The following is a 25,971-nucleotide window of genomic DNA, read 5'->3' on the forward strand; positions in this document are numbered from 1 at the left end:
ATGAAAAAAAAGACAGAGGAAAATGAAGCAAATAAGCATCTTTTGACAATGTTGTTATAAAACATTTCAAAATACCTCCTTTTTCACTCTTCAATATTCACATACAGTATTCATTTTTATTTAATTAATTTAGACTGGGAGAGTGACGTGAAAATACATAAACTAAAATAGGCGGCTTACCAAACCTCCAGGAGCTCCAAGCTGAAATCTATTTTTATTTGTTTTTGTTATTGTACTTTTTTATGGCATAAAATCTCTGTCATTGGCACATGATCACAGAACACACTACATTTAGTAACTAATGACTCAATACATTTAATGAAAAAAGTAATCTTTAGAACAATTTCTATAAAACGTAAATTGAGGTGTACAAACAGTGAATAGAGAATACACCTGTTACAATTGTCCTAACATATTACATGCATCATACGTATTGATGGTCGACAACGTTCCGATAATATGTATACATAGAATCATTTAACTTTTTGCTGGGTTTCATGACTGTGTGCCTTCCACGAGAGGACCCAAAAAATGTAAACAGTCTTCATTTCACTAGTATTGTTACCAATAAGTGAGTAGAATGTCACACCTAATAAAATTGCCTGTGAGAAAAGTGTATCAAGTTTTATTGTTTGCATTCACTTTTTACAAGTTGTAGATTAAGAACTGATTAATTTCAATAGATAATTTTATGGTATTATTCAGTTCCTGGTTCATCTGTGTAACAATGTGTTTATATCATTTGCAACTAGAAAAGTTGTGGTCCTATCTGGTACATTCAGTGGTAAGTCATTAATGTGTGTTAGAAATGTAAGTGGTTCACACGTGGAAATCCGTGAATAACAGAAGTTACTGTGCCTCATTCAGATACAAACCCACTTTCTGTTCTGAAAAATGTAAACCAGCTTTCTACTTCCTGAATTATATTAGTTTCCCTTATTTCCATATTATTGTAATTCATTCAGCAATATACTGTAGCCCAGTCAAACAAAAGCCCCTGTAAAATCACAGCTGGGTACCCAATGGGCACATTTTTTAATCAAAATCTTCAAATGTTTCATCTAAAAAGTAGTAACATGTCTTGGCATATGACCCATTCCCAATGCTGAAATGTGGGTCTGTTAAAAAGTTATGCTTCCCGAAATAAATATGTACTCTATTGTAAATTGCCTTTTCAAATAAATTGTAGCACATAACTAATAAGATAATTGTGTGTCTTTGTTCATTTTATCTACTCCCCCTTACCACGCCTTTCCTTGTGATGTATGTACCTCAAACTTTTAATATCCTATTTCATATCCCATCAAATTTATAGAAGTCCTTACACTTTAGTGATTTAACAGTTGCTTGCTTCCTTTACTATTTGTCCACTACAGATCCATCTTCATCCATAGATATCTACATACTAGATCATGTGAGAGAAATTGAGTCATTTTATATGCAATGAACAAGAAATTACAACAGAAGATTTTCAATTTTTGTTTAACTTAATTGACATTTTAGCGTCCTCATTTCGGTGATTTGATAGCTAACCCTTTTCTCTACTGTAATGACATTGAACTCATGACATCTACATGCTATACAAATTTGATTGTTACGTCCAATCAGTTTAACTTCTTTCATAACCTTTCTTAGAACATGACTGTATTGTCTGTAATAAGGTGCTGCATATCACACTGAAAACTTTTGTAATCTACACAGACTACCCATCAATAACACAATCATAAGGTGTTTAGATCAATAGGAAGAATCCTTCACAAAACATGATAAATCTGAGTAGAAACACATTATACTTATCAATCACAGTATGTGCACTGTACACCTCTCCACAAAGACTGCACTTTATTAGTTGTGTGAATGATTATACTGAAAGTAGGATGGGATTCTGAATTTCTTGCATGTCTGTAATCTCTTTGTTTGTGTTTTAATACTATCCTGTGCTAAGACTTGTGCCTGATGGTCAGATAATCCAGTACCATCCCTTTCACAATGCACCTATTTACTAATCAAAGCTCATTGAAAATTTTATATCATTATAATGCTGCTTATCTGCATTTTTGTTCATAAATTCACATATAACAACTACAAAGATTGTGGATCAGTCCCAGCTCAATGTACGCTATGCTAACCATCACTGATGATATTTCTAGCCACTTATCAATTCACTAAACATTACCCCTAAAGCATTGTTGGGCACAGCATTGAAACAACTCATCAAACTGCACACTGGTGCCACAAGTCCTAAATCTTAACTTTGCCATATCACCACTAACAGCCCACCACTATAATATATATATTTAACAACATCCTCACCATAAACATGAAACATGTAGCAATAAACAGAATATGCTACATTGAACAAATATTATGATTATAGACATAGTTCCATAAGCAAAAGCAACACACTACAATATTTAACAGGATTTCAAATACTTTATTTGGACTTCTATACTGCAAAATGCATTTATAAGCCAAAAACAAACTGTTCAACATATGCACAAGCACCTAACAAAGAACAAACTGAAACAAAAAGAAACATATATGTCACTGCAAATTTACATTGTAGCACAGCAGCATTTGATTAAAGTTTCTGTCATTTGAGAAAGTAAAAAAGGGGAGAGTTACAGAAAAATAATCTGGTGGTATAGTGGAAACTATCTAAGTGATAGGAAAATTTACTATGGGATATAGTGTTTTGAAGAAAGCCAAACATTAACTTATTACGATTGGCTTTCAGCTAATTCATAGGTAGCCATAACATGAAAATTACAGATCATGTAAAGAACCATGATTTCAATGGTCTCTGTTGCTAAGGCAATGAACATAAGATCTAACCCTACCCCTTGCATTGTCCAGAATGTACCATTATTTCACTGAATGCTAAGCAGGTGCGTAATGAAACAAATTTCAAGTCTGTCCTGTATTAAGCAAGTTTACTGCATTATGACACATAAGGCAGAAAATTTCCCGTATCTAGTACAATGGAAAGGACATCTGTGTTCATTGTCATGATCTACAATCCAAAAGACAATTCACAGAATGGCAACAATATACCATCTCTTGCAAATAAAAAAGTTTCAACACCTTCTTCTAAAAAATTCATGCTGAAATTATACAGGAATATCAGTGCACCAGTTCATGAACACTTGCTAGAGTGTGCACAGTGAAGTAAAGTACTGCTCTAGACAAGAAACTGAAGGCTACAATTCATCAATCAATCGATATATATATGAAAGTTAAATGAATGTAAATTGCAATTGAAAACAGATGATTTCATTGCACAACAGTGCAACAGCAGTGTCTATCTCGGAATGTTAAAATCACAAGGAACAGCTCATAAAATCATTCCTATTAGCACTGCAGCAACTGCTCGGTGAATATCGTTTTGATTGCGCTTTGTTGTTTTTTGTTTGTAATGTCGTACCATTTCCCTAAAAATAAACAAAAATTCACTTTGCTTACATAAATAAATAAATAAATAATTCCATACAGATAAAAGATAAAAAATATGCCAATGGATTTATCCCACCATTCAGCGGTCAGATTTACCCCACCATGCCATTTTTCAGTTACCAACATAGAAACAATTTACACAACAACTTGAACACAAATGATACATACACTGAATAGGTGATGTCATCACCATATTGACCTTTTTGATATGCTTGCACTAAGGCCCTCAGTTTTATAACTTGCCCAGTTTTTCATCCATATCTTTTATTATTATTATTATTCTTTCTTTCCCTCCTCAGACGTTATGTCTGGTTAGAAATGGAAAGTAACGCGGACCTTGATCAAGCGTGACTTCCTTTTAACTGTACGGTATATGTTATATTGCATTTAGGAACTTTCGGGTAATTGAACATGTATCAATAATTACGGATTTCTGTAGTTGTATATATAAGTTTGGATGTAGTTGTATTGCACTGATGTACTGGTGGATATTGTGCGGTATGACTCCTGTAGTTGATAGTATAATTGGTATAATGTCAACTTTATCCTCATGCCACATGTCCTTGACTTCCTCAGCCAGTTGGATGTATTTTTCAATTTTTTCTCCTGTTTTCTTCTGTATATTTGTTGTATTGGGTATGGATATTTCGATTAATTGTGTTAATTTCTTCTTTTTATTGGCGAGTATGATGTCAGGTTTGTTATGTGGTGTTGTTTTATCTGTTATAATGGTTCTGTTCCAGTATAATTTGTATTCATCATTCTCCAGTACATTTTGTGGTGCATACTTGTATGTGGGAACGTGTTGTTTTATAATTTTATGTTGTAAGGCAAGCTGTTGATGTATTATTTTTGCTACATTGTCATGTCTTCTGGGGTATTCTGTATTTGCTAGTATTGTACACCCGCTTGTGATGTGATCTACTGTTTCTATTTGTTGTTTGCAAAGTCTGCATTTATCTGTTGTGGTATTGGGATCTTTAATAATATGCTTGCTGTAATATCTGGTGTTTATTGTTTGATCCTGTATTGCAATCATGAATCCTTCCGTCTCACTGTGTATATTGCCTTTGGTTAGCCATGTGTTGGATGCGTCTTGATCGATGTGTGGCTGTGTTAGATGATACGGGTGCTTGCCATGTAGTGTTTTCTTTTTCCAATTTACTTTCTTTGTATCTGTTGATGTTATGTAATCTAAAGGGTTGTAGAAGTGGTTATGAAATTGCAGTGGTGTAGCCGATGTATTTATATGAATGATTGCTTTGTGTATTTTGCTACTTTCTGCTCGTTCTAGAAAGAATTTTCTTAAATTGTCTACCTGTCCATAATGTAGGTTTTTTATGTCGATAAATCCCCTTCCTCCTTCCTTTCTGCTTAATGTGAATCTTTCAGTTGCTGAATGTATGTGATGTATTCTATATTTGTGGCATTGTGATCGTGTAAGTGTATTGAGTGCTTCTAGGTCTGTGTTACTCCATTTCACTACTCCAAATGAGTAGGTCAATATTGGTATAGCATAAGTATTTATAGCTTTGGTCTTGTTTCTTGCTGTCAATTCTGTTTTCAGTATTTTTGTTAGTCTTTGTCTATATTTTTCTTTTAGTTCTTCTTTAATATTTGTATTACCTATTCCTATTTTTTGTCTGTATCCTAGATATTTATAGGCATCTGTTTTTTCCATCGCTTCTATGCAGTCGCTGTGGTTATCCAATATGTAATCTTCCTGTTTAGTGTGTTTTCCCTTGACTATGCTATTTTTCTTACATTTGTCTGTTCCAAAAGCCATATTTATGTCATTGCTGAATACTTCTGTTATCTTTAGTAATTGGTTGAGTTGTTGATTTGTTGCTGCCACTAGTTTTAGATCATCCATGTATAGCAGATGTGTGATTTTGTGTGGGTATGTTCCAGTAATATTGTATCCATAATTTGTATTATTTAGCATGTTGGATAGTGGGTTCAGAGCAAGGCAGAACCAGAAAGGACTTAATGAGTCTCCTTGGTATATTCCACGCTTAATCTGTATTGGCTGTGATGTGATATTATCTGAATTTGTTTGGATATTAAGTGTGGTTTTCCAGTTTTTCATTACTATGTTTAGAAACTGTATCAATTTAGTATCTACTTTGTATATTTCCAATATTTGTAGTAACCACGAGTGGGGTACACTATCAAAAGCTTTTTGGTAATCAATGTATGCGTAGTGTAGCGACCTTTGTTTAGTTTTAGCTTGATATGTCACCTATGCATCTATTATCAGTTGCTCTTTACATCCTCGTGCTCCTTTGCAACAGCCTTTTTGTTCTTCATTTATAATTTTGTTCTGTGTTGTATGTGTCATTAATTTCTGTGTAATGACTGAAGTTAATATTTTGTATATTGTTGGTAGGTTTGCTGTGTCTGCTTGATCTTTAGGTTTCAGATAAGTTATTCCATGTGTAAGTGTATCAGGGAATGTGTATGGGTCTGCAATGTAACTGTTAAATAATTTAGTTAGATGTGAATGTGTTGAGGTGAACTTCTTTAGCCAGAAATTTGCTATTTTATCTTTTCCAGGGGCTTTCCAATTGTGAGTAGAATTATGTTGCTCCAGAAGTGTTCCATATCTGTTACGTTTGGTGGATTGTCTATTTTAATGTGTGTGTTATCTATTGTCTGGTAAAATTTCTTTTCGTTTGTGTTGAATGTTTGGTTTTGTTTCCTTCTGTTTTCACTTTTTTTGTATCTTCTAAGTTGTTTGGCCAATGCTTGTAATTTCTGCTTCTTTTCATCTAATTGCTCTATCACTTCTTGTTGTGAGATTTTACCTAACCTTTTTCGTTTTTTTTCTGACATTTCATTTCTTATAAATTGTGTTAGCTGTCCGATGTCTTTTCTCAGTTTTTCTATTCTGATCTGTAGCCTGTGTTGCCATGCCGGTTTTGTGGGTTTCTTCTGTGTGTTGGTTGGTTCTGATCTCTGCCTAGTGTGTATATTAAGTGTAGTGAGTGCTCCTATATAAACCAGTAGTTGTAACTCTTTCATAGTCATGTTTTCATTTATTTTGTTGTATATGATTCTGTTGATAGTTTTTATTGTTGTTTCGACATGTGGGTTATTTGGCGGTCTATGCAAGAATTGTGTAATGTCTGCATTTGTGTCTTTGTATTCTATATATGTCAGCTGAAATTTTTCTTCTTTATCTAACATGTGTGTTACTTTGAGTTCTATTTGTGCTTGTTCTGGTGGCTGTCTTAAGATTTCGTTCTCCTCTGACTGTTTAACTGATGCGTGTTGTTCTTTGTTTGTTTGCTCTGGGATGTTTGAGTCCATTACTGTATTTTCTTCTTTTTCTGATTGCACGTTATTTTGTTCCAGTATTTGTTGTACTTGTTGTTTGATGTTTTCTAATTCTGACTGGGGTATCCTGTTATTTTTTATTATTACACGGATCTGATCAGCTAGTCGTTGTTCTGTTAAAAATTTTAATTCTGGGTATCTGATAATAAATGTTGTGTATACTTGTGATCTGTATCCAGTTGTGTTGGTTCCTAGGTTTGTTGCTTGGTAATAACGGAACATGAGGTGCCGATTAACTTCATCTGACCATTTCATCCTCTGTCTTTGTTTTCCTTCTAGGGTGGTTGCAGGAAGCATATCCTGCAAAACACCTCTATTTGGATTTAAATCATTTTCCAGTTGGCTAGCAGTGTCGTTACCATTGTGGGCGGGCATAGGGTTCAAACGTCGTCCCCGACCATGACGGCGCTTGTCCGAGGCTTCTTTAGTTTTGTCCTGAACCAACTAATCACACTAAAAGGGGGGTTAACCCTATTAGTGCTTTGTTCTTTTCATCACCTTTTACGACTGGCAGAACATACCGGAGGCCTATTCTTTTCCCGGGCCTCCACGGGGTTTATTATTATTATTACTACTATTATTATTGTTGTTGTCTTTGTCACAGACCTTGAAATCAACCACACAGAAACAGATGAGTATATCTTCCACTTGTATTCCCCCTCAGGTATGAAGGGAAGATTGGTTGATACTGAGCCATTTTCAAGTAGTGCACACAACAGACCGTTAGATCGGTAGATCGATACGTTTGGAGACCAATACGTAGTTAGATCGATATATCGACTGATTGCTACACCGGTAGATCAAGAGACCTGTAGATCAATATATCAATAAATTGACAAGTCCGTATATCGGTTTATAGATCGATGGTCTATCGGTCAATCGCGTCGATATGCAGATAGACTGATTAATAGATTTATATATACCAATATACTTATGTATCGATACATCCACACACCCCTGATCAATATATCCATATACCGATTTATCGATATATTGATATGTCGACATATTGTTAAGCTGATAACTCTATTGGTCAGTAATAGACCAATCTATCGATTAATCAGTGTGCCGATTTATATATCGATCAATTAATTTATGTTTATATATGGATATGTCGTGGTATCAATATCGATATATCGATGTAAGTGTATACTGATGTATCGGCTGATCGGTCTTCCATTCGATCTACCTATCAACTGACTGACCTGTTGATCTGTGGATATATCGTTTGGTCTATATATCTTTTAATCGATGTGTAGATTGGTCTATCAACCGATCGATCGGTATAGCTATTGGTTGATCGATCTGATCAATAGGTCAATCAATCTATTGATCTACCTACGTATCTGTCTTTTGACCTACCGATCTACCCTTCTATCAATCTATCAACATATAGAACTTTCGTTCTATCAATATATCATTTGCACTATTTGAAAATGGCTCACTATCAACCAATCTTCCCTTCATACCTAAGGAGGTACAAGTGGAAGATATACTCATCTGTTTCAGTGTGGTGGTATTCAAGGTCTGTGACAGAGACAACAATAACAACAACAGACATGGATGAAAAAGCTGGGCAAGTTATAAAACAGAGGGCCTTGGTGCAAGCATATCAAAAAGGGCAATATGGTGACCACATGAGGCAGAGACAAGGTCAGCCTCGAACTTTTTCCTAACAATTATTTCTGAGCACCAATTACCTTTCAACAACCTTACAAGCTTTTTCAAACTGTTTCTGACCCCCCCCCCCCACCCCCCCCCACACACACACACACACACACACACACACACACACACACACACACACACACACACACACACACACACACACACACACTCTCTCTGCACATTATTTTTTTACATTAAACATTACATTTTTCTACAATGTAATAAATTACAGTAACATTACTTACAGAAAGAAAACAAAGGATATAGCATACTACTAATTCAGCAATGTGCTTTCCAGTTTTTTAATCAATTCATATCCGTTTTAAATGTGGTGCAGCTACCCTAGGAGTTGGATTTAAGTGGACATTCAGCTGGCAAAAGTGCAGAAATGTTAAGTATTCTTAGAGTTCTGTCTAAGTAGGTTTAGAATGATACTTAGCTGTGATAGATTTCTAAACATTCTGGTAAATGCAGAGGGACACTATTTTTATTAATTTTAATTTTTACATTGCCAAACAGTTTCATTTCATTTCCCTCTGTTGCAGCACACTATGCATTTTTATTCAGTTCTTCTTCTTTTTCACTGCCAAATTGTTTATCAAAAAATGGGCTCAGTCTTTTCTTTGTTAATGCAAAGGAATGAAAGGAATGGAGGTTAATGTCTGTCATCTCTTGTTACACATTCCAGGGATCTGTACTGATTGTAATAACTGCTCTGCGATGTTTATCTTATAGTCTGTGAATGTTTTCTTTTTCTGACCTGTGAGTTTATAGTGCACAATATAGGCAGAAAATGCGTGTACTGTCATATCTGTTTCACAATTTCCATTACTAGTCTCATGATCATTCTCTCAGACTTTTGGAGTAAAATAGCTACCATCATATAAACTATCACTAAATTGAGTATTGCTCTTTCAAACATTGCTTATAAGATTTGCAACTTTCTCCTCATGACAAAAGTGATACTGCCAAGACGTTTTTTCACGAGCTGAGAAAGAAATGCAGTGTGTTCTGCAGAGCATCCAAGAACCATTTATAGTCCTATAATCTCTACTTTGATCTACACACAGTGCTATAACTGCATACTTCCAACAATACAACAGCCTCATGGTAGTGTGATGGGCTAGGCTTGTCAAATGACAGGAGTGAGTTAGAGCAAAGCATTTCACAATCATATAAAAATATGTAAATGAAAGAGTAAAAAACTATGATCAATTATTATTTCAACTGCAAAGAAAGGAGAACACCTGCAAACATAAAATATTTTTATACTTATAAGTTAGTAGATTTAGGAATTTACAGAGAAAGTATTTACCTGCATAGGTCCAACAGACAGGAAGCTGACAATCACTGAAAGCAGGCAAATGCAGACAACGCCAAACACTAGGACACTTGTCTTTGCAAACATGCTTGCTCCAACCAAGCACACCAGCAAGTTGAGGACATTAAGACCAGAGCAGTACAAAAACCTCCACCAGCGACCATCTGGAAGCACATCGTGCACCAGATATCCTGCCAAAACATAAATTACCATGGTTTTTGTATACACAGAGTACATACATAATGAACATATTAAGATCACACTCTTACTTTGTCACTAACAGCACAATAATGTTCCATTTGTTACACACAGAGACATCTTACCTTTAATACTTTGTCTCCTTTGCACCTAAAGTAAATTCCCAGTCTGAAGTTTATCACAATGACGACTTACAAATTTAGTCAGTAATTACACTGAGTGCATTTTTTTAATTTTTTTATTATTATATTTTATTACTGTATCCTAAGCATACAATATGGTGATACTACATATGATTAAATTTAATGTGGGTGTCACAGTTTTAAGAGACCTGTTTTGATGAAAACCTCATTCCAAAGAGCATGTAAAGTAAATGAAGGTATGTAGAGAAGAGAGAAACTGGTTGAGACGTGTCACACCACAAGAAGCTGCCATATTAACAAAATGAAATGCACTGACCTCAGCACAAGTTTTGAACACAAGACTAGTTCTCAGAGTAACAATATACAGTACAGTTTCTTCATGGCTAATTGCACCAAGAGTTTTTCAGACATGTAAGTCTTTGGAACCCATACATCGCACATCTCTAATCAAGCCTGAGTTATAAAAAAGCTGTTCATCACCACCAGATGCAAATATATAACAACATACTGAAACACTGTTGAGGTTTCTTCCACTTTCAAGTTTCTCATGAAAAGTAACCAGTTCAACTTATAATCAAAAATAGGGTCAACAAGTTTACCAATTATTTGAAATTTATAGTAGCATAATTAATTTCTAGAAGACAAGGGATTAATTCTGAGCTTCAGCATTCAGAGTTGTTATGGAAATATTTTCATATGATCCTGTGTATGATCCCCATGTGACAGGCAGATGAGAGCACCTGCATGTGAAAGACACAGGTCCCAGGTTTGAGTCCTGGTCCAGCACAAAGTTTTAATCTGCCAGGAAGTTTCAAATCAGCACACATTCTGTGGCAGAGTGTAAATCCAATCTGGAGTATCAGTTATGTTCTGATACAAATGCTGTGCATCCATACTTATGCCACAGTCAAACACATCCTTCATAAAACTGCTCAAGAAAGGTTTAAGTTCTATCATAAAACTGCTAAAGACAGGTTTGAGTACTGTCATGATCATTAGAGAGGGGTTATGAACTCAGTTGAAGGAAGCTGTGAAACACTGTAATATCTTGGCATTCAACTAAAAGCTATCTATAGGAAATTAAAATCAGAGTGGCAAAGCAGTGATACAAAGTCTGCTTCTGTCAAAATTGAAAGTAGTATCCTAACCACAGAACAATCTCATTCTGAGACATCACTTAAGCCTTTCAGATGTAATTAGAGAACAACAGTACAGAAGTATTCTTTGACTGTGGAGTAAGAGCTTACCACATAACATACAAGATTTCATTCAAGCATCTTATCGCAAAGTACAGATACAGCAATAGCCTAATTTCCACAAGAAGATGGAGTAGTTGGCCACATTCAAGCTATAGTATTGCAACCTAAGTATATACTGATTCGTTCCATTGCCACACAACACTTCCAACATGTTTTGCTGTTAATAAATTATTTTAAGCAAGGAAATAGGCACTAAAAGAGTGATTTTTGGTGGGACAAAAAACTAGTGTCTGGATTGCTGTCAGCCACCACATTGCCCATGAAATGTAGGGACTTATGTTTAGGTACCAGTCTGGCAAACACTTTACAGCTATCTGGAAATGTTATGCTGAAACGACCAGTAATCCACCATATTTTGTGTTCTATCTCTTATAGTTATTTTTAGTAACTTGGTCCAGTAGTGCTATATTTGCTTATACTCTACCGGTCTCCTATAATCTTGCAATTCAAAAAGAATGATTATTACCATTTGGAGAGTTCTACCACTGTCTGATCACAGTCTCTGGTTTTTGTCATCACAGTGAAACTGTTGCAAGGCATGCATTCAAACTGCAACAGGGTGGACCACCTATTCTTTACTGTCAATTTGCACAACTTATTCAACAAAGTTACCATCTATATGTGGTGTACACATACTTCAGACAGACAGTACCACATGAGAATGAAAAATACTTCTGATACATTCTACCATGTCCATGAAAACATTCCCTTATTCAAATACAGCTAGTTGCATGTGCAGTGTCCAGTGAGTCTTGTTAAGCAACACATTTTTGAAGCTTTCATCATACAACAGCTCTTTGGAATATGATGATCTAATTTCACAAGTGGCAATCAGTTACTGCTTAACAGCAAACTGAAGAAGTTCAGGACACCATCATGGCTACCTGCAATCCCAGGCAGCAGAAATCCATGCAGAGGGAATTTTTCATCTCATTAAGAGAGATGATACATGCTTAAAGTCATAGTGATTATATAGAGAAGTAATAGAAAGAAGTAGTTTTAAAATATTTTAAAGAAATTAACTTTAACTGTAATAGTATTTTATTTATATCTTTGCAGAGGTTACTTTCTTGATAGCCCTCATATATTTGCTAAGGATTTATCTTCACTGCTAGTCACTACAGTGTTTCCAATCACCTATGTACGACTCTCATAATTGTATTCATGTTTTGTTCTGTTACTTTGTTCATCAGAGATGTTGGCAGAACAGATTTATATGAACATGTATGGTTTAGATGTGGTGATTGGTAGTCCTGACCGATGACTCAGTACCTCAGCTATAAGGTGTGTTGTTACTTTTACTGCTTCTATTATTTAAAACTCTTGGTTTAATTTACTGGCTCATTGCACTATTTTCTGCCTTCTGGTGAATTAATACTATGTAAACAGTTGATTTAAAGTCAATTGGAAATTCATCTGCTGTTACACTCCTGAACATGCAGCCGAAGAGCCAAATCAACAACATTGGTATTAAGATGTGTGATTTGGATTTCAAGGAAAACTGAGGAGTTTAAGAATACAATGTGGTGGTGGTGGTGGTGGTAGCATACGTTTGCATACACAACAGCAAGGTCTTTATTGTCCACACTAAAAAATGTATTTGGACAGGCCTTTGGTTAAAAGAAATTCCACTGGAGCTAATTTCAATATATTCCTAAAACCTGTAGCTTTTTTTTATGTATGTATCCCACTCCATAATAGAAAAATGCATGGTTTTTGGTAAATATCATAATTTATGTCTGGTGGAAATTTTATAGAATTAAAAAGGCACACCACTATAATGTGCAGATAGATGAACCATTAGAATAATATGATGGCTCATTTCTGACTCGCGCAATAAAAACTGATAGAATGTAGAAACATAAGGAACAATACCACAAAAAGGTGACTGATCACTGGCCTACAAACACACCACAGCCTCCAGCCTAAAAGTTTAGGTTGTCATCAGTTCAAACAGAGGGACAACTTCCAACTTAAGTCTGATTCTGCCCTCTTGTATGAATAAAAGATGCACTTCATTAAAATGTGGCGTACAGTGATTCACACACCATGAGCACAAACATCAGCACCTCCTCTTGCCAAATAATAATTATGAAGCCATATGTTAACACCTCAGTTGGTAAAAATATTTTCTTGTTTGTTCCACTGGCTCACATCACCTCGCATCGGTCATGCAGGTCTACACTTGCTGGTATGATTGCATTTCAGGTTCAAACTGTTGGTGGCATACTGATCTAAAAAGAAAGTTCAGCAGGTCAGCAAGTGTTGTCACAACAGCAAGGTAAGTTTTTTTATTATTCTTCATTATATTTATATTGCTTAAATAAATAAAAATATTGATTTTTCTTATCAATAAAGACGTAATTATCCCAACTGTAAGCCATTCTTCACTTTTTTCAAATTATGTTGTTTAATGTGTAACAAAAAACAGCTATCATGTGCATAAGTACCGCATTTTTGTTTGAATTTTATACCATCGACCAGCATTATCATGCTCAGGAGCTAAGAAATGAAAAAATGTTAATTAAAATTCACCATCCCATTAAAATTATTTTATTGCAATGGGAATTGCTTCTCAAATGCTAACTGGAAAATGTATTTTGCTGAGAGTGATAAATGTTTAGTATTTTTAAATTGAACAAGTGACATCAGTGGTTTGTCTGATGACAACAAAGCTTATGTTGAATGTCTGTTACAATTGACAGTGAGTGAAATAAAAGTAACACCTTCAGATTCACAAATATTTATAAACCTTTCACACATTTTCATATGATTAATACTTCTTGTAGATAGTTAAGGTACACATATACCATCTTGGGACGTAACAGGGTGGCAACAACACCAAACACACACACACACACACACACACACACACACACACACACACACAATGGTAATGACATACACACATTCTATACACAGGCACTAACCACCTTCCACACAAAGCATGATTCAACTGTCATTTATATAGTTGTTATAATCACAGAGATCAGTCTACAGTAGGTGAGGGTTCATATGACATTGTGTGAAGCCAAATTTTTGAAGACTGTCAATAATTGTGACTGTAACACCAGAGTCATAAATACGATAATGTTTTGCAGTGTAATAGCAAAGCATAATGGTTAGTGTATAAACCTGATGTGCAAAAGGTCAAAAGTTCAAAGTTCATCAAATATAGTGAAATCTTTTGTTTTTCTAAGTCTAGTCAAAGGACTTTGAGTATCTTTCTTGTTCAATTAATATAATTTTTTGATTTCTAATACTTTGTAGCATCAGTTTCATCATCGTATTGACTTTTTATTCCCTCTTATTTTTCTTCTAATCATTATGTTTTGTTTGGAATCTGCTTGTATAATCCATAACCTGCAACCAAGCGTCCACTAGGACTGCTCATCAGCTGTGTAGCCAGCATGAGAATAATTACAGATAACCAAAGACAGCGAGAAATAAACTACAGTTTGTTTTACCACTAAAACTGAAATTTTACTGTGGAAGATGGCTACAAAAACAAACATATTACAAAATTGTTCTGTCCGGAGTTTGCTCATATGGCTTAGCCTTAAACACTGTGAACAAAGCAATCATGATTTTACTTCAGATGCAGATTGTTGATCATTTTCTTGGATATGTTGCTGATCATTTTCTTGGATATGCTGCACATTATGAGGTTGTAGTTAGGTTAGGACACAAGTTTAAATTCAGGGCTACAAACTCATTTGCCACAGTTCAATCATTGGTCACTTAAAATCAGCTGTCAACAGGGTACTTCCCATTTCCATCATACCTTGTGGTGGCCACTTCCAGCACTGCTCCGTGTTACGCATAAAGAGAATTTGAAAACTGACCTGACATGTTTGTGTGTCACCTATAACTGAATGACAGCTGGCAGTAGATGTGGCAACACTGCAGCAGCAAGTGACAGATCTCAATTGTAAAATAATTTCAATTTTAATTGAGCTATAACCAGAAAGAAATTATTTGGGGATAAGAACCAGCAACCTCATATTGGGGTGGGGGGAATAATGAGGAGGAGAGGGAGAGGGAGAGGGAGAGGGAGAGGGAGAGGAGAGGGAGAGGGAGAGGGAGAGGGAGAGGGAGAGGGAGAGGGAGAGGGAGAGGGAGAGGGAGAGGGAGAGGGAGAGGGAGAGGGAGAGGGAGAGGGAGAGGGAGAGGGAGAGGGAGAGGGAGAGGGAGAGGAGAGGGAGAGGAGAGAGGAGAGGGAGAGGGAGAGGGAGAGGGAGAGGGAGAGGGAGAGGGAGAGGGAGAGGGAGAGGGAGAGGGAGAGGGAGAGGGAGAGGGAGAGGGAGAGGGAGAGGGAGAGGGAGAGGGAGAGGAGAGGAGAGGGAGAGGGAGAGGGAGAGGGAGGGAGAGGGAGAGGGAGAGGGAGAGGGAGAGGGAGAGGGAGAGGGAGAGGGAGAGGGAGAGGGGGGGCGGGAGTGGCAGAGTGTGAACAGAGAGAGAGGGGAGGAGTAGATGGACAAAGTAGAGGTGGAAGAAGTGAACAGACACAGAGGAAGAAGGAGATGGGTTAATAGAAGAGTGGAATAAAAACATACCCTAGCAAGGGTACTTAGCTAGCCTTCCTATACATTGTAAATCCTATTCTATTGGTGAACAGATGATTTCTTTTTCAGAAGTGTTTCTTTAAACAGCTTACCAAAATAAACAGAGTCCTGTAGGTTTGAAAAATTTTGTGATTTCACCAACTTCAGGTCTTTCAACAGAAACTTGAAATACACTAAGATGCTTCAAGCAATCTCGATTGAGCTGGGACTTGGGCTAGTCATGGTTCTTCAGCTGTCACAGACCATTCCTCCTAGGTGCTGCTTGTATTTTGACAGATATTTCACTAAAATTCCCATGCTGGAGAAATTAGCTGATGTGGAGTCTCATGGAAGAGGAACAGTTATGATGATCAAGATAAACTTCCATGATACTTCCAAAATAAAATAAGAGGATTCATTACAAACTGTTTCAAGTGATGGCAAGATAGTTTTAGTACAACAGAAAGACTGCAAGCAGATGGCAATTGCATCTACATGTTCTGGAATTCACATACAACACAAGGTGAAGCACTTGTCCAAAAAGAGGAAAAAATTCTGAGTTGCAATATCCTTCTCTTGCATACAAATATAACCAGTCAATGGGTATTATCAGCAAATGGAGGACTACCGCACTTTGTTTAGGTAAGGTGTTGGACTTTGAAGAACATTCTGCACTTGCGTAACTACTGTGAATAGTTGGATGGAATACACAATAGCTAAAAATTAAAAATTCCATGGAAAAGAACTTTATGAAATTTTGATTGGAAATTGCTGAATCTTTGGTCGCAACTCCTGTGACGGAAAAGACCAGAGACGGAAATACCCAGGGCTGAAACTGAGTCCAAGGATGGTAAAAGATCAAAACATTCCAATCCTCCCACATCCTATTACTAGTAATAACAAAGAGAGTAGATGGTTATGATCATTTCTCAGCCATTGATAGCCTGATTTTTCCAGTGTAAATTAACTATAATGTAAGAGAAGAGCCACATCGACATGACTTGCCAATCTGGTTGTGTGTTAATAAAGAAGTGCAAAGCGCAAATAAATAGATCCTAAATAGATGCACGAGATTCAAAAATGTTACATTTGTGGACATAAGCTGTGTAGGAAGACGGTTCCATACATCCCATGGCTTACATCTCAACAGACTAGGAAAGGACTTAGTTATAAAATGGATCCAAGAAATAGTGAACAGCAAATTGAATGTGCAGTGTTGTGCTACAGAGGCTCATACCTCTCAAAGACAAAAATTACGAATACTTGGGAGAATCAACCATGAAATGCCAGCTCAGTAAAATGATATATTGGCAGAACAAGAGTGATGTTTTTTTTTAAGACAATAAAACCTTCCACCAGCACAACACCAGATGCAAGTGTATGTGTTTTGTAAGTGCCTCAAGCAGACGTCAGTTCACACGAGAATAATTTATGCTTTTGAATCATTTATCACAGGACTATCGCTACATGTAATAATAGTTACAGAACACCAGTAAACAGTGAACAACATTCAATATTCAAGAAAATGTAACTTTCATAACTACCACAGAAAAAGTGTTATGAGGGGAACAATTTCTGTGTTGACAAAGATTTTGAAATTGCAATTCTTAAAATCACATTTTGCAGTGTTTCCTTACTATGTCATAGGTGTATATAGATCCCCCTGAGGAAAGTTTTGATACTTTTCTGAAATCATTTGATGAGCTTTAAGTAAATTAATGTCAGGCTGTAGAAGTGTAAATCTTGTCATACTGGGAGATCTGAACATCAATACTTTACATGATGGTCAGGATGCAAACGTTTTACAGATTCTATCCTGTCTTATGAGGTTAAAGATCTTCTTGGCCTAGTACACACCACAATAGCTAATACACATAGTAGTTCAATTGATCATGTTATCACAAATTATGACCGTATCATCTCAACAGACATAATAAATAGTCACCTCTCAGATCATTTAGATCAAACACTGGAGCTAAAATGTAATACCAAATTCAAACCAAGAAAATGTACAAGCACAGGTGAATATTGTCTGCAAACAAACATTGTTACACTAAGACACAGTTTAAGCGAGGGAATCATGGGAATCATATGACTATCCTTGGAGTCAACAATAAACGGAACATGTTCACAGAAATTATGACTGAGCACTTAAATGGAGCTATACAATTAAAAAAGTGAGCATACAGAAAAATCACCTTCAAAATCAAAACCTGTGCCATTAGATTTTAAAACAAAAGATATGAAAGAAAAAATGAAAAACAGGTGTAGCTTACACAGACTAACTAAATTATATAAAGAACTCTACAAGCAGTACAAATATAAGTACTGCAAAGAAGTCAGGAGATTAAAATCAGAAAGAATCAGCCAACAGATATGAGGTTCAGATAAGATTTCAAAGACTTGCTGGTCAATTGTAAATAAAATCAGAAACAATGAAACAGAAAACTAAAATAATAATGTACAATTAAGTGTGAATAATGAAGATATTTCTGATCCTCTTCTAGTCAGCAATATTTTTAATAATTACTTCACAGATACTGTTGAAAAATTATGTCTCTATAAACAGGATACATAGCACTCATTGAGTCCTGTAACAAACAGAACTGCAGTACACTACCCACAGTAAGCACATATGACATTCTGCAGCTTATTAATAACCTCAGAAACAAAAAATCGGCCAGGATTAGATGAAATTTTCTCTATATCCATTGGAGAAATGCAAACATAAACTAATGAAACCACTAGTTCACCTAATAAACTGTGTTCTCAAAGAGAGTGTGTTCCCTGACAAGTTAAACTGTCTGTAGTGAAACCAATACACAGAAAGGGGAAAATATAGCGTGTACAGAACTACAAATCCATTGCCCTAATCTCAACTTTCAGCAAACTGATAGTGAAAATAATATTAAAAAAATCTTGGAACATTACAACAATGTTGACATATTAAGTGATTTCCAGCATGGTTTCAGAAGAGGTCGAAGTATCACATCAGCAGCAGTGCTATTTGTCCATAATGTACTTGAAAAAATAAATGAAAAAATCCCAAGCCGCAGGAGTATTCCTGGACCTCTCAAGGGCTTTTGATAAGAGTACATCATGATGTGCTCTTATCAAAAATTACAGAGTGGTGGTCACTGTAAAACTCATGCAACTGCTAGAAACCTATTTAAAGGGTAGACAACAGTGCACAGAGATTATGTACTCTAATGGAGAAATACTGGAGAGGAGAAGGTCAAGTAGAAGAAATATACATTTTGGTATCTTCAGGGCACTATTTTAGGTCCAGTCCTATTCATATGCTATGTAAATGATTTCTCAAGTTCTCTTGATCACTATGTATGCAGACAATGAGCCCAGCCTAGTTAAAGAGATACGTAACTTTAATTGAAAAGGCAAGAGCTCACGTTGAAGGAGGGAATCTAAAATTAAACATAGAAAAAACTAATATTCATTTTAAACCAAGTGGTCCAAACACACAAAATACCGAGATTGATGAAATTCTACCAAAAGCCTATACAGGCTGTAAATTCTTAGGTTTATGCATAGATAATCGACTTTCATGTCTGTAAAAAACACCCAATCTATATGTATTAAGAAGATTATTACCATATCTTAATTCCGAATCCCTAAGGACTGTATATTATGGATCATTGTATCTTTTCTTGTCTTATGGAATGGTACTGTGGGGTGAGTTTTCATACTGCAGAAGCGAGCCTTTAAGATCACAGCAAAAGAAAAACCAGGAACTTCTTGCAAATCCCTATTCATTAGACACAATATTCTCACAGTTTATGCCATGTATATGCTAGAAACTATAATGCTAGTGAAAGAAGACACTAATATAACAAAAAGAAACATGGATATTCACAACTGCGAAACAAGGCATAGAAAAGATTCTCATATGGTTAACAGACGATGTCCAAGGAGCTGTTTTTAATAACTTGCTACCTAATGAAGTTAAGATATTGACAGGGGATAATTTTAAGAAGCAAGTCAAGCAGTGGCTTATCCAAAAATGCCCTTATTACTTGAATTTATCATGAACTACAATGTAATAAGAAATAATGTAAACTAAGAAAACTGTAATTGTAAAAACTTTATACTTAGTTGAAAACGCACATGCATGTAAAATTGTGTGTTACGAACAATAAATTGAATTGAAAATTTGTTGTGAAAAGTACAATGCATATTAATGTCTTTTGAAGCATAAAGATTGTTTCAAGCAATTTCACAGACAGAAGTAATGTGATCTCATTCTTTTTTGTTATTATTAGTGATCTTTCAAGTATTGCTTTCCAATGGCATTAATTAATAACTTAAATTTATGTTCTAGTTTACACATGAATGAATAACAATGTTTCAAGCAGTATCACACAGAGAAGCAATATTCTCGTAATATATTTTATAAGTAAGAACGATTTTTAATGACAACCTCTAACTTATTTTTTTTAAAATTTGTATTCTAGGAGACACATAGATGAATAATAAGTATGTAATTATATTAGGACAAGATAAATATGCCATTCATCTGTCAGTCATAGTCCTGTGTGCTTGTGAAGCATACTGCACATATTGTATTAATAAACCCCAATCCACATGATGATGTGGGTCCTTTTTTCATATACTTAGTAAAAAACAATTTCTTTAGTATTTTTCCTGGTGTAATTGTAGACTATAAAACAAATTACTACGCGAAATTTGTGCAATCAAAAAAAAAAAATAATAATAATAATAAAAAATAAAAAATAAATAAATAAAATAAAATAAAATAAAATTTCAGAGCTGAAAGCATTAATGGGCTATACCCAATTTATGCACATGTCAAGAGAACTTAGTAGCTCATATGAGATGCATCACAGCTGGCTTCACCAACCACTGCCTATTATCCTACATCACCAGCCACTCCTCACCCCACAGTTGTATAACTCTTTGATTCTATACAAAGATGACACACTGCGGGGGTACACCACTTGTGTTACATTATGTTCCTTGTAGATCTCCTTGGTTGCTGTATCTGCCTGCTCATTTCCCAGAATTCCCATGTGAACTGATACCCAGCAGAATAATACACACTTTTCTTAAGAAGCTAGCGAAGAAAGGACGAGTTGGTTGGTTGATGGAGGGTTAAGGGACTAAACAGCAAGGTCATCAGACCCTCAGTCCATGGGTAGTTTATCTGGAGTTAGTGATGTGTTCAGATAATGAAAGTATGTAGGAGCAGTAAAATCAAGGTATTAAAGGCAACACCGATGGCAAAGAGGAGAAATAATTTATGGAGAATTATATTCATCAAGCAGGTACATCAGTCAGAGCACACGAGGGGTCTCCTAAGGCTCATCCATGGTGATCAAAACTCCTAAAATGGTTCAAATGGCTCTGAGCACTATGGGACTTAACTGCTGAGGTCATTAGTCCCCTAGATCTTAGAACTAGTTAAACCTAACTAACCTAAGGACATCACACACATCCATGCCCGAGGCAGGATTCGAACCTGCGACCGTAGCGGTCTCGCGGTTCCAGACTGCAGCGCCAGAACCGCGCGGCCACTTCGGCCGGCCGATCAAAACTCCACCGGCATCCAACCCCCACCAGTCAAAATAAGGACGAAAACAGTTACAGAGCAAAGAATGCATTCTAGTCTGGAGATTCAGAAATGTAAAAGTGAAAAGGCTAAAAATGTAATGGACATCAGCTGGACCATTAATAATAAAAACAAGATGAGAAATAGGTAAGGCAGCAGGTGGGAGTCTGCAGAGCTCTGCATGTCATGGGAGACGTTCCGTCCACAGCCATCCTATCCCTGATCCATCATAGCCAAGGCATTAAAGGGAACCCACTATTCAACAGAAAATAGAAACAGGGTGCAGCACAAAAAGAGAAACTGCATCTAAAAGCAATAAAAATGGAGTAAATGAGGGATGAAAGTGGCAATTGGCACAGGAGGTAGGAGCCAAGGATCCCCCAGAACCTGTATGCAGGGGTAGAAGCCCCAACCCCAACCGCCCCATCCTGAAGGTAGCTTAAAACCTTAATATACAAATAAAAACCACTTTCAGGGATAAATTGGAGAACCAGTTCAGCTGTCCATAAATGGTCACTAATATTAGAAAAAACTAATTTGGAAGACCATGGTTAGCATGAAGGCCCAGAAGGAGTGACTGCTTGTAAGACTCTGCATTGCTTGTAAGACTCTGCATCTGGGATGTGGGGTGGCTCATTACATAAACCAAAACTATGGGTGAGCCTAGTGCAACCGATGTAGAGGTGACACAGGATGGTGAACTGCTTCTGGGAGGAACGAAAGGAGTGGTGCCAAGCAGCAGTGATCTCCTTGACAGAGATGAGTTCATTAGAGGGGGCAGTAGCCCACCAAATGTTTTTCCATCTCTGACTGAGAAGAGACCTTATTTACACTTGCAGATCTGCACCTGCGATCACAAAAACAAATGTGGGGTGAATAATTGCTTCTCTAGCCAAACAGTTGGCCAGTTCATTCCCAGGGATATGGACATGGCATGGGGTCCACAGAAAGATAACTGAGGAGGCAATATGACTGCAGTCAGAGAGAAGGTCATGAGTAGCAGATATCACAGTGTGAAAAGAATAAGAATGTTCAATGGCCTGGAAACTGTTACTGAGTCACAGAAAATCACAACATGGTCAAGGGAGTCTTTGGAGGCTTGTTTAATAAAATGCAGGGCTTTATTAATGGCTATCAGCTCTGTCACAGAAACACTAAATGTTTCCAGTAACCAATGTTGTTCCTATCAGACAGGAGACATAAAAGCATACTCCATCCTAGCCATAGCTTACAAGCTGTCAGTGTAAATGATGGTAACAACAGATAAGCTCATAGAACTGAAAGGAACAGGCACCAAAAGGTCATGGGATTAACTGAAACTTTAGGGCCACGGAATAGATTGGTCCTAATTCATAGCTTGGTTACTAACCAATAATGGGTGTGTTCGAAATCAGGTGAATACATTCTAAAGAAGTAAGATAAAGTTCCCAGTAGAGGGCAGTGAGGTGCATCCCAGCTAGTAATTCCACCCGAGGGCACGTGTCTGGTGGTTAGTGCCCCTAATATGCAAAAAGAATGTGGTAAGTTGGAGGATGAGGTAACTGTAGGTGTGCTATAGAATTCTTGAACATATTCTCAGTTCAAATATAATAAATTTCCTTGAGGTGGAAAAGCTTTTCTCCACATATCAGCACAGATTTAGAAAGCATCACTTGTGTGAAACTCTACTTGCCCTTTTCTTACATGCTATCCTGTGAACCACGGATGAAGTGCAACAGGCAGATTCCAAACAAAGGTACAAGCATATGGAGTCAGTACCCAGATATGTGATTGGCTCAAAAACTTCATAAGCAATACAACCTAATATGTTGTCCATGACAGTGAGTGATTATCAGAGGCAAGGGTATCATCAGGAGTGCCCCAGGGAATTGCAATAGGACTGTTCTTATTCTCTATATACGTAAATGATCTGACAGACACTGTGAGCAGCAATCTGTGGATGTTTGCTAATGATGCTGTGGTGTACAGGAAAGTGTCATTGTTAAGTGACTGTAAGAAAATATAAGATGACTTGGACAAAATTTCAAGTACGAGGTGCATTCAAGTTCTAAGGCCTCCGTTTTTTTCTTCGGACTGGAAAGAGATAGAAACATGCGCATTGTTTTAAAATGAGGCCGCGTTCATTGTCAATACGTCCCAGAGATGGCAGCACCGTACGGCAGATGGAATTTTACCGCCAGCGGCGAGAATGAGAACTGTTTTAAATACTTAAAATGGCGACGTTTTCCTTACTTGAACAGCGTGCAATCATTTGTTTTCTGAATTTGCGTGGTGTGAAACCAATTGAAATTCATCGACAGTTGAAGGAGACGTGGTGATGGAGTTATGGATGTGTCGAAAGTGCGTTCGTGCGTGCGACAGTTTAATGAAGGCAGAACATCGTGTGACAACAAACCGAAACAACCTCGGGCTCGCACAAGCCGGTCTGACGACATGATCGAGAAAGTGGAGAGAATTGTTTTGGGGGATCGCCGAATGACTGTTGAACAGATCGCCTCCAGAGTTGGCATTTCTGTGGGTTCTGTGCACACAATCCTGCATGACGACCTGAAAATGCGAAAAGTGTCATCCAGGTGGGTGCCACGAATGCTGACGGACAACCACATGGCTGCCCGTGTGGCATGTTGCCAAGCAATGTTGACGCCAACGACAGCATGAATGGGACTTTCTTTTCGTCGGTTGTGACAATGGATGAGACGTGGATGCCATTTTTCAATCCAGAAACAAAGCGCCAGTCAGCTCAATGGAAGCACACAGATTCACCGCCACCAAAAAAATTTCGGGTAACTGGCAGTGCTGAAAAAATGATGGTGTCCATGTTCTGGGACAGCGAGGGTGTAATCCTTACCCATTGCGTTCCAAAGGGCACTACGGTAACAGGTGCATCCTACGAAAATGTTTTGAAGAACAAATTCCTTCCTGCACTGCAACAAAAACGTCCGGGAATGTCTGTGCGTGTGCTGTTTCACCAAGACAACGCACCCGCACATCGAGCTAACGTTACACAACAGTTTCTTCGTGATAACAACTTTGAAGTGATTCCTCATGCTCCCTGCTCACCTGACCTGGCTCCTAGTGACTTTTGGCTTTTTCCAACAATGAAAGACACTCTCCGTGGCCGCACATTCACCAGCCGTGCTGCTATTGCCTCAGCGATTTTCCAGTGGTCAAAACAGACTCCTAAAGAAGCCTTCGCCGCTGCCATGGAATCATGGCGTCAGCGTTGTGAAAAATGTGTATGTCTGCAGGGCGATTACGTCGAGAAGTAACACCAGTTTCATCGATTTCGGGTGAGTAGTTAATTAGAAAAATAAATCGGAGGCCTTAGAACTTGAATGCACCTCATAGTTGTGATGAATGGTAGCTACTTCTAAATGGTGCAAAATGTAGTAAGGGTACAACATACCCTCTGCCACCCACCATACAGTGGCTTGTAGAATACATATGTAGATGTACATGGTGATTGCATAAGTAACAGTTAGTACCATGGGAGCTGAAACAGTAAGATTCCCACTTCAACAAGGAGACTGTCTAGGGGACCAGTTCGGAAGGTGCCAGTGTCCCATCGAATGCTGCAATGACAGATTGGGTCTAACACTTTCAAAGCTGAAGATGCCACCAAGCCACCAACCTGGCAACCGTAGTCTAGTTGGAAAGAGACCAGGGCACAGTAGATACCAAGAACACTAGCATGATCTGCATCCCTAGGAGTGTGGGCTAGAAAGCAGATAATTTTAAGCTTCAACACACAGCTAGGATTAAGTTGATAAAATATGGGGTAGCCAAGTTACCTTTTTATCAAAGATGCAGTGCAAAAATCAGGAATGTGCAACAATGTCCAAGTGCTGGGAACCCAAGTAGAGTTCTAGGTCAGGATGGACCATGTTATGGCGACAGAAGTGCATCACCCATGTTTTTGTAGGCAGGAATTGGAAAGCATGGGCAGGGTCCAAGTGCAGGCTCTTTAGGTGGAGCCTTGGAGCTGGAATTCAGATGAGGCTACCAAGTTGGAGCTGTACCAAATTCAAAAGTCGTCAACATACAGTGCAGGTGTGACCTGCAGCCCAACAGAGGTCACTAACCCATTGATGGAAATGAGGAAGAGTGTGACAAACAACACAGAGCCCTGTGTGATGCCATTCTCTTGAACCTGTGGAGAGTTGAGTGAAGTACCAACTTTAATCTGAAACACCTGGTGGACTAAAAACTGACTAATAAAAATCAGTAAGGAGCCTCGAAAGCACCAGTCATAGAAGATAAGTAAAATGTGATTTTGCCTTATATAGGTCGAGAAAGACTGCAATGAGGTTGGTTGGTTGGTTGGTTTGGGGAAGACCAGACAGCGTGGTCATCGGTCTCATCGGATTAGGGAAGGATGGGGAAAGAAGTCAGCCGTGCCCTTTCAGAGGAACCATCCCGGCATTTGCCTGGAGTGATTTAGAGAAATCACGGAAAACCTAAA

At 37.4% G+C, this 25,971-nt stretch overlaps 1 protein-coding gene across 1 annotated transcript in view; it reads right to left on the minus strand.

Moving 5' to 3' along the window:
• LOC124721629 (solute carrier family 12 member 9) overlaps positions 1-25,971 on the minus strand; it is a 132,557-nt gene that overhangs the window by 95,616 nt on the left and 10,970 nt on the right. The window contains exon 4 of the mRNA XM_047246690.1: positions 9,776-9,972. Coding sequence (XP_047102646.1) covers positions 9,776-9,972 — 197 coding nt within the window. The remainder of the gene's footprint in view (positions 1-9,775; positions 9,973-25,971) is intronic.

The sequence above is a fragment of the Schistocerca piceifrons genome, chromosome X (assembly GCF_021461385.2).
Source record: "Schistocerca piceifrons isolate TAMUIC-IGC-003096 chromosome X, iqSchPice1.1, whole genome shotgun sequence".
Classification (NCBI taxonomy): Eukaryota; Metazoa; Arthropoda; class Insecta; order Orthoptera; family Acrididae; genus Schistocerca; species Schistocerca piceifrons.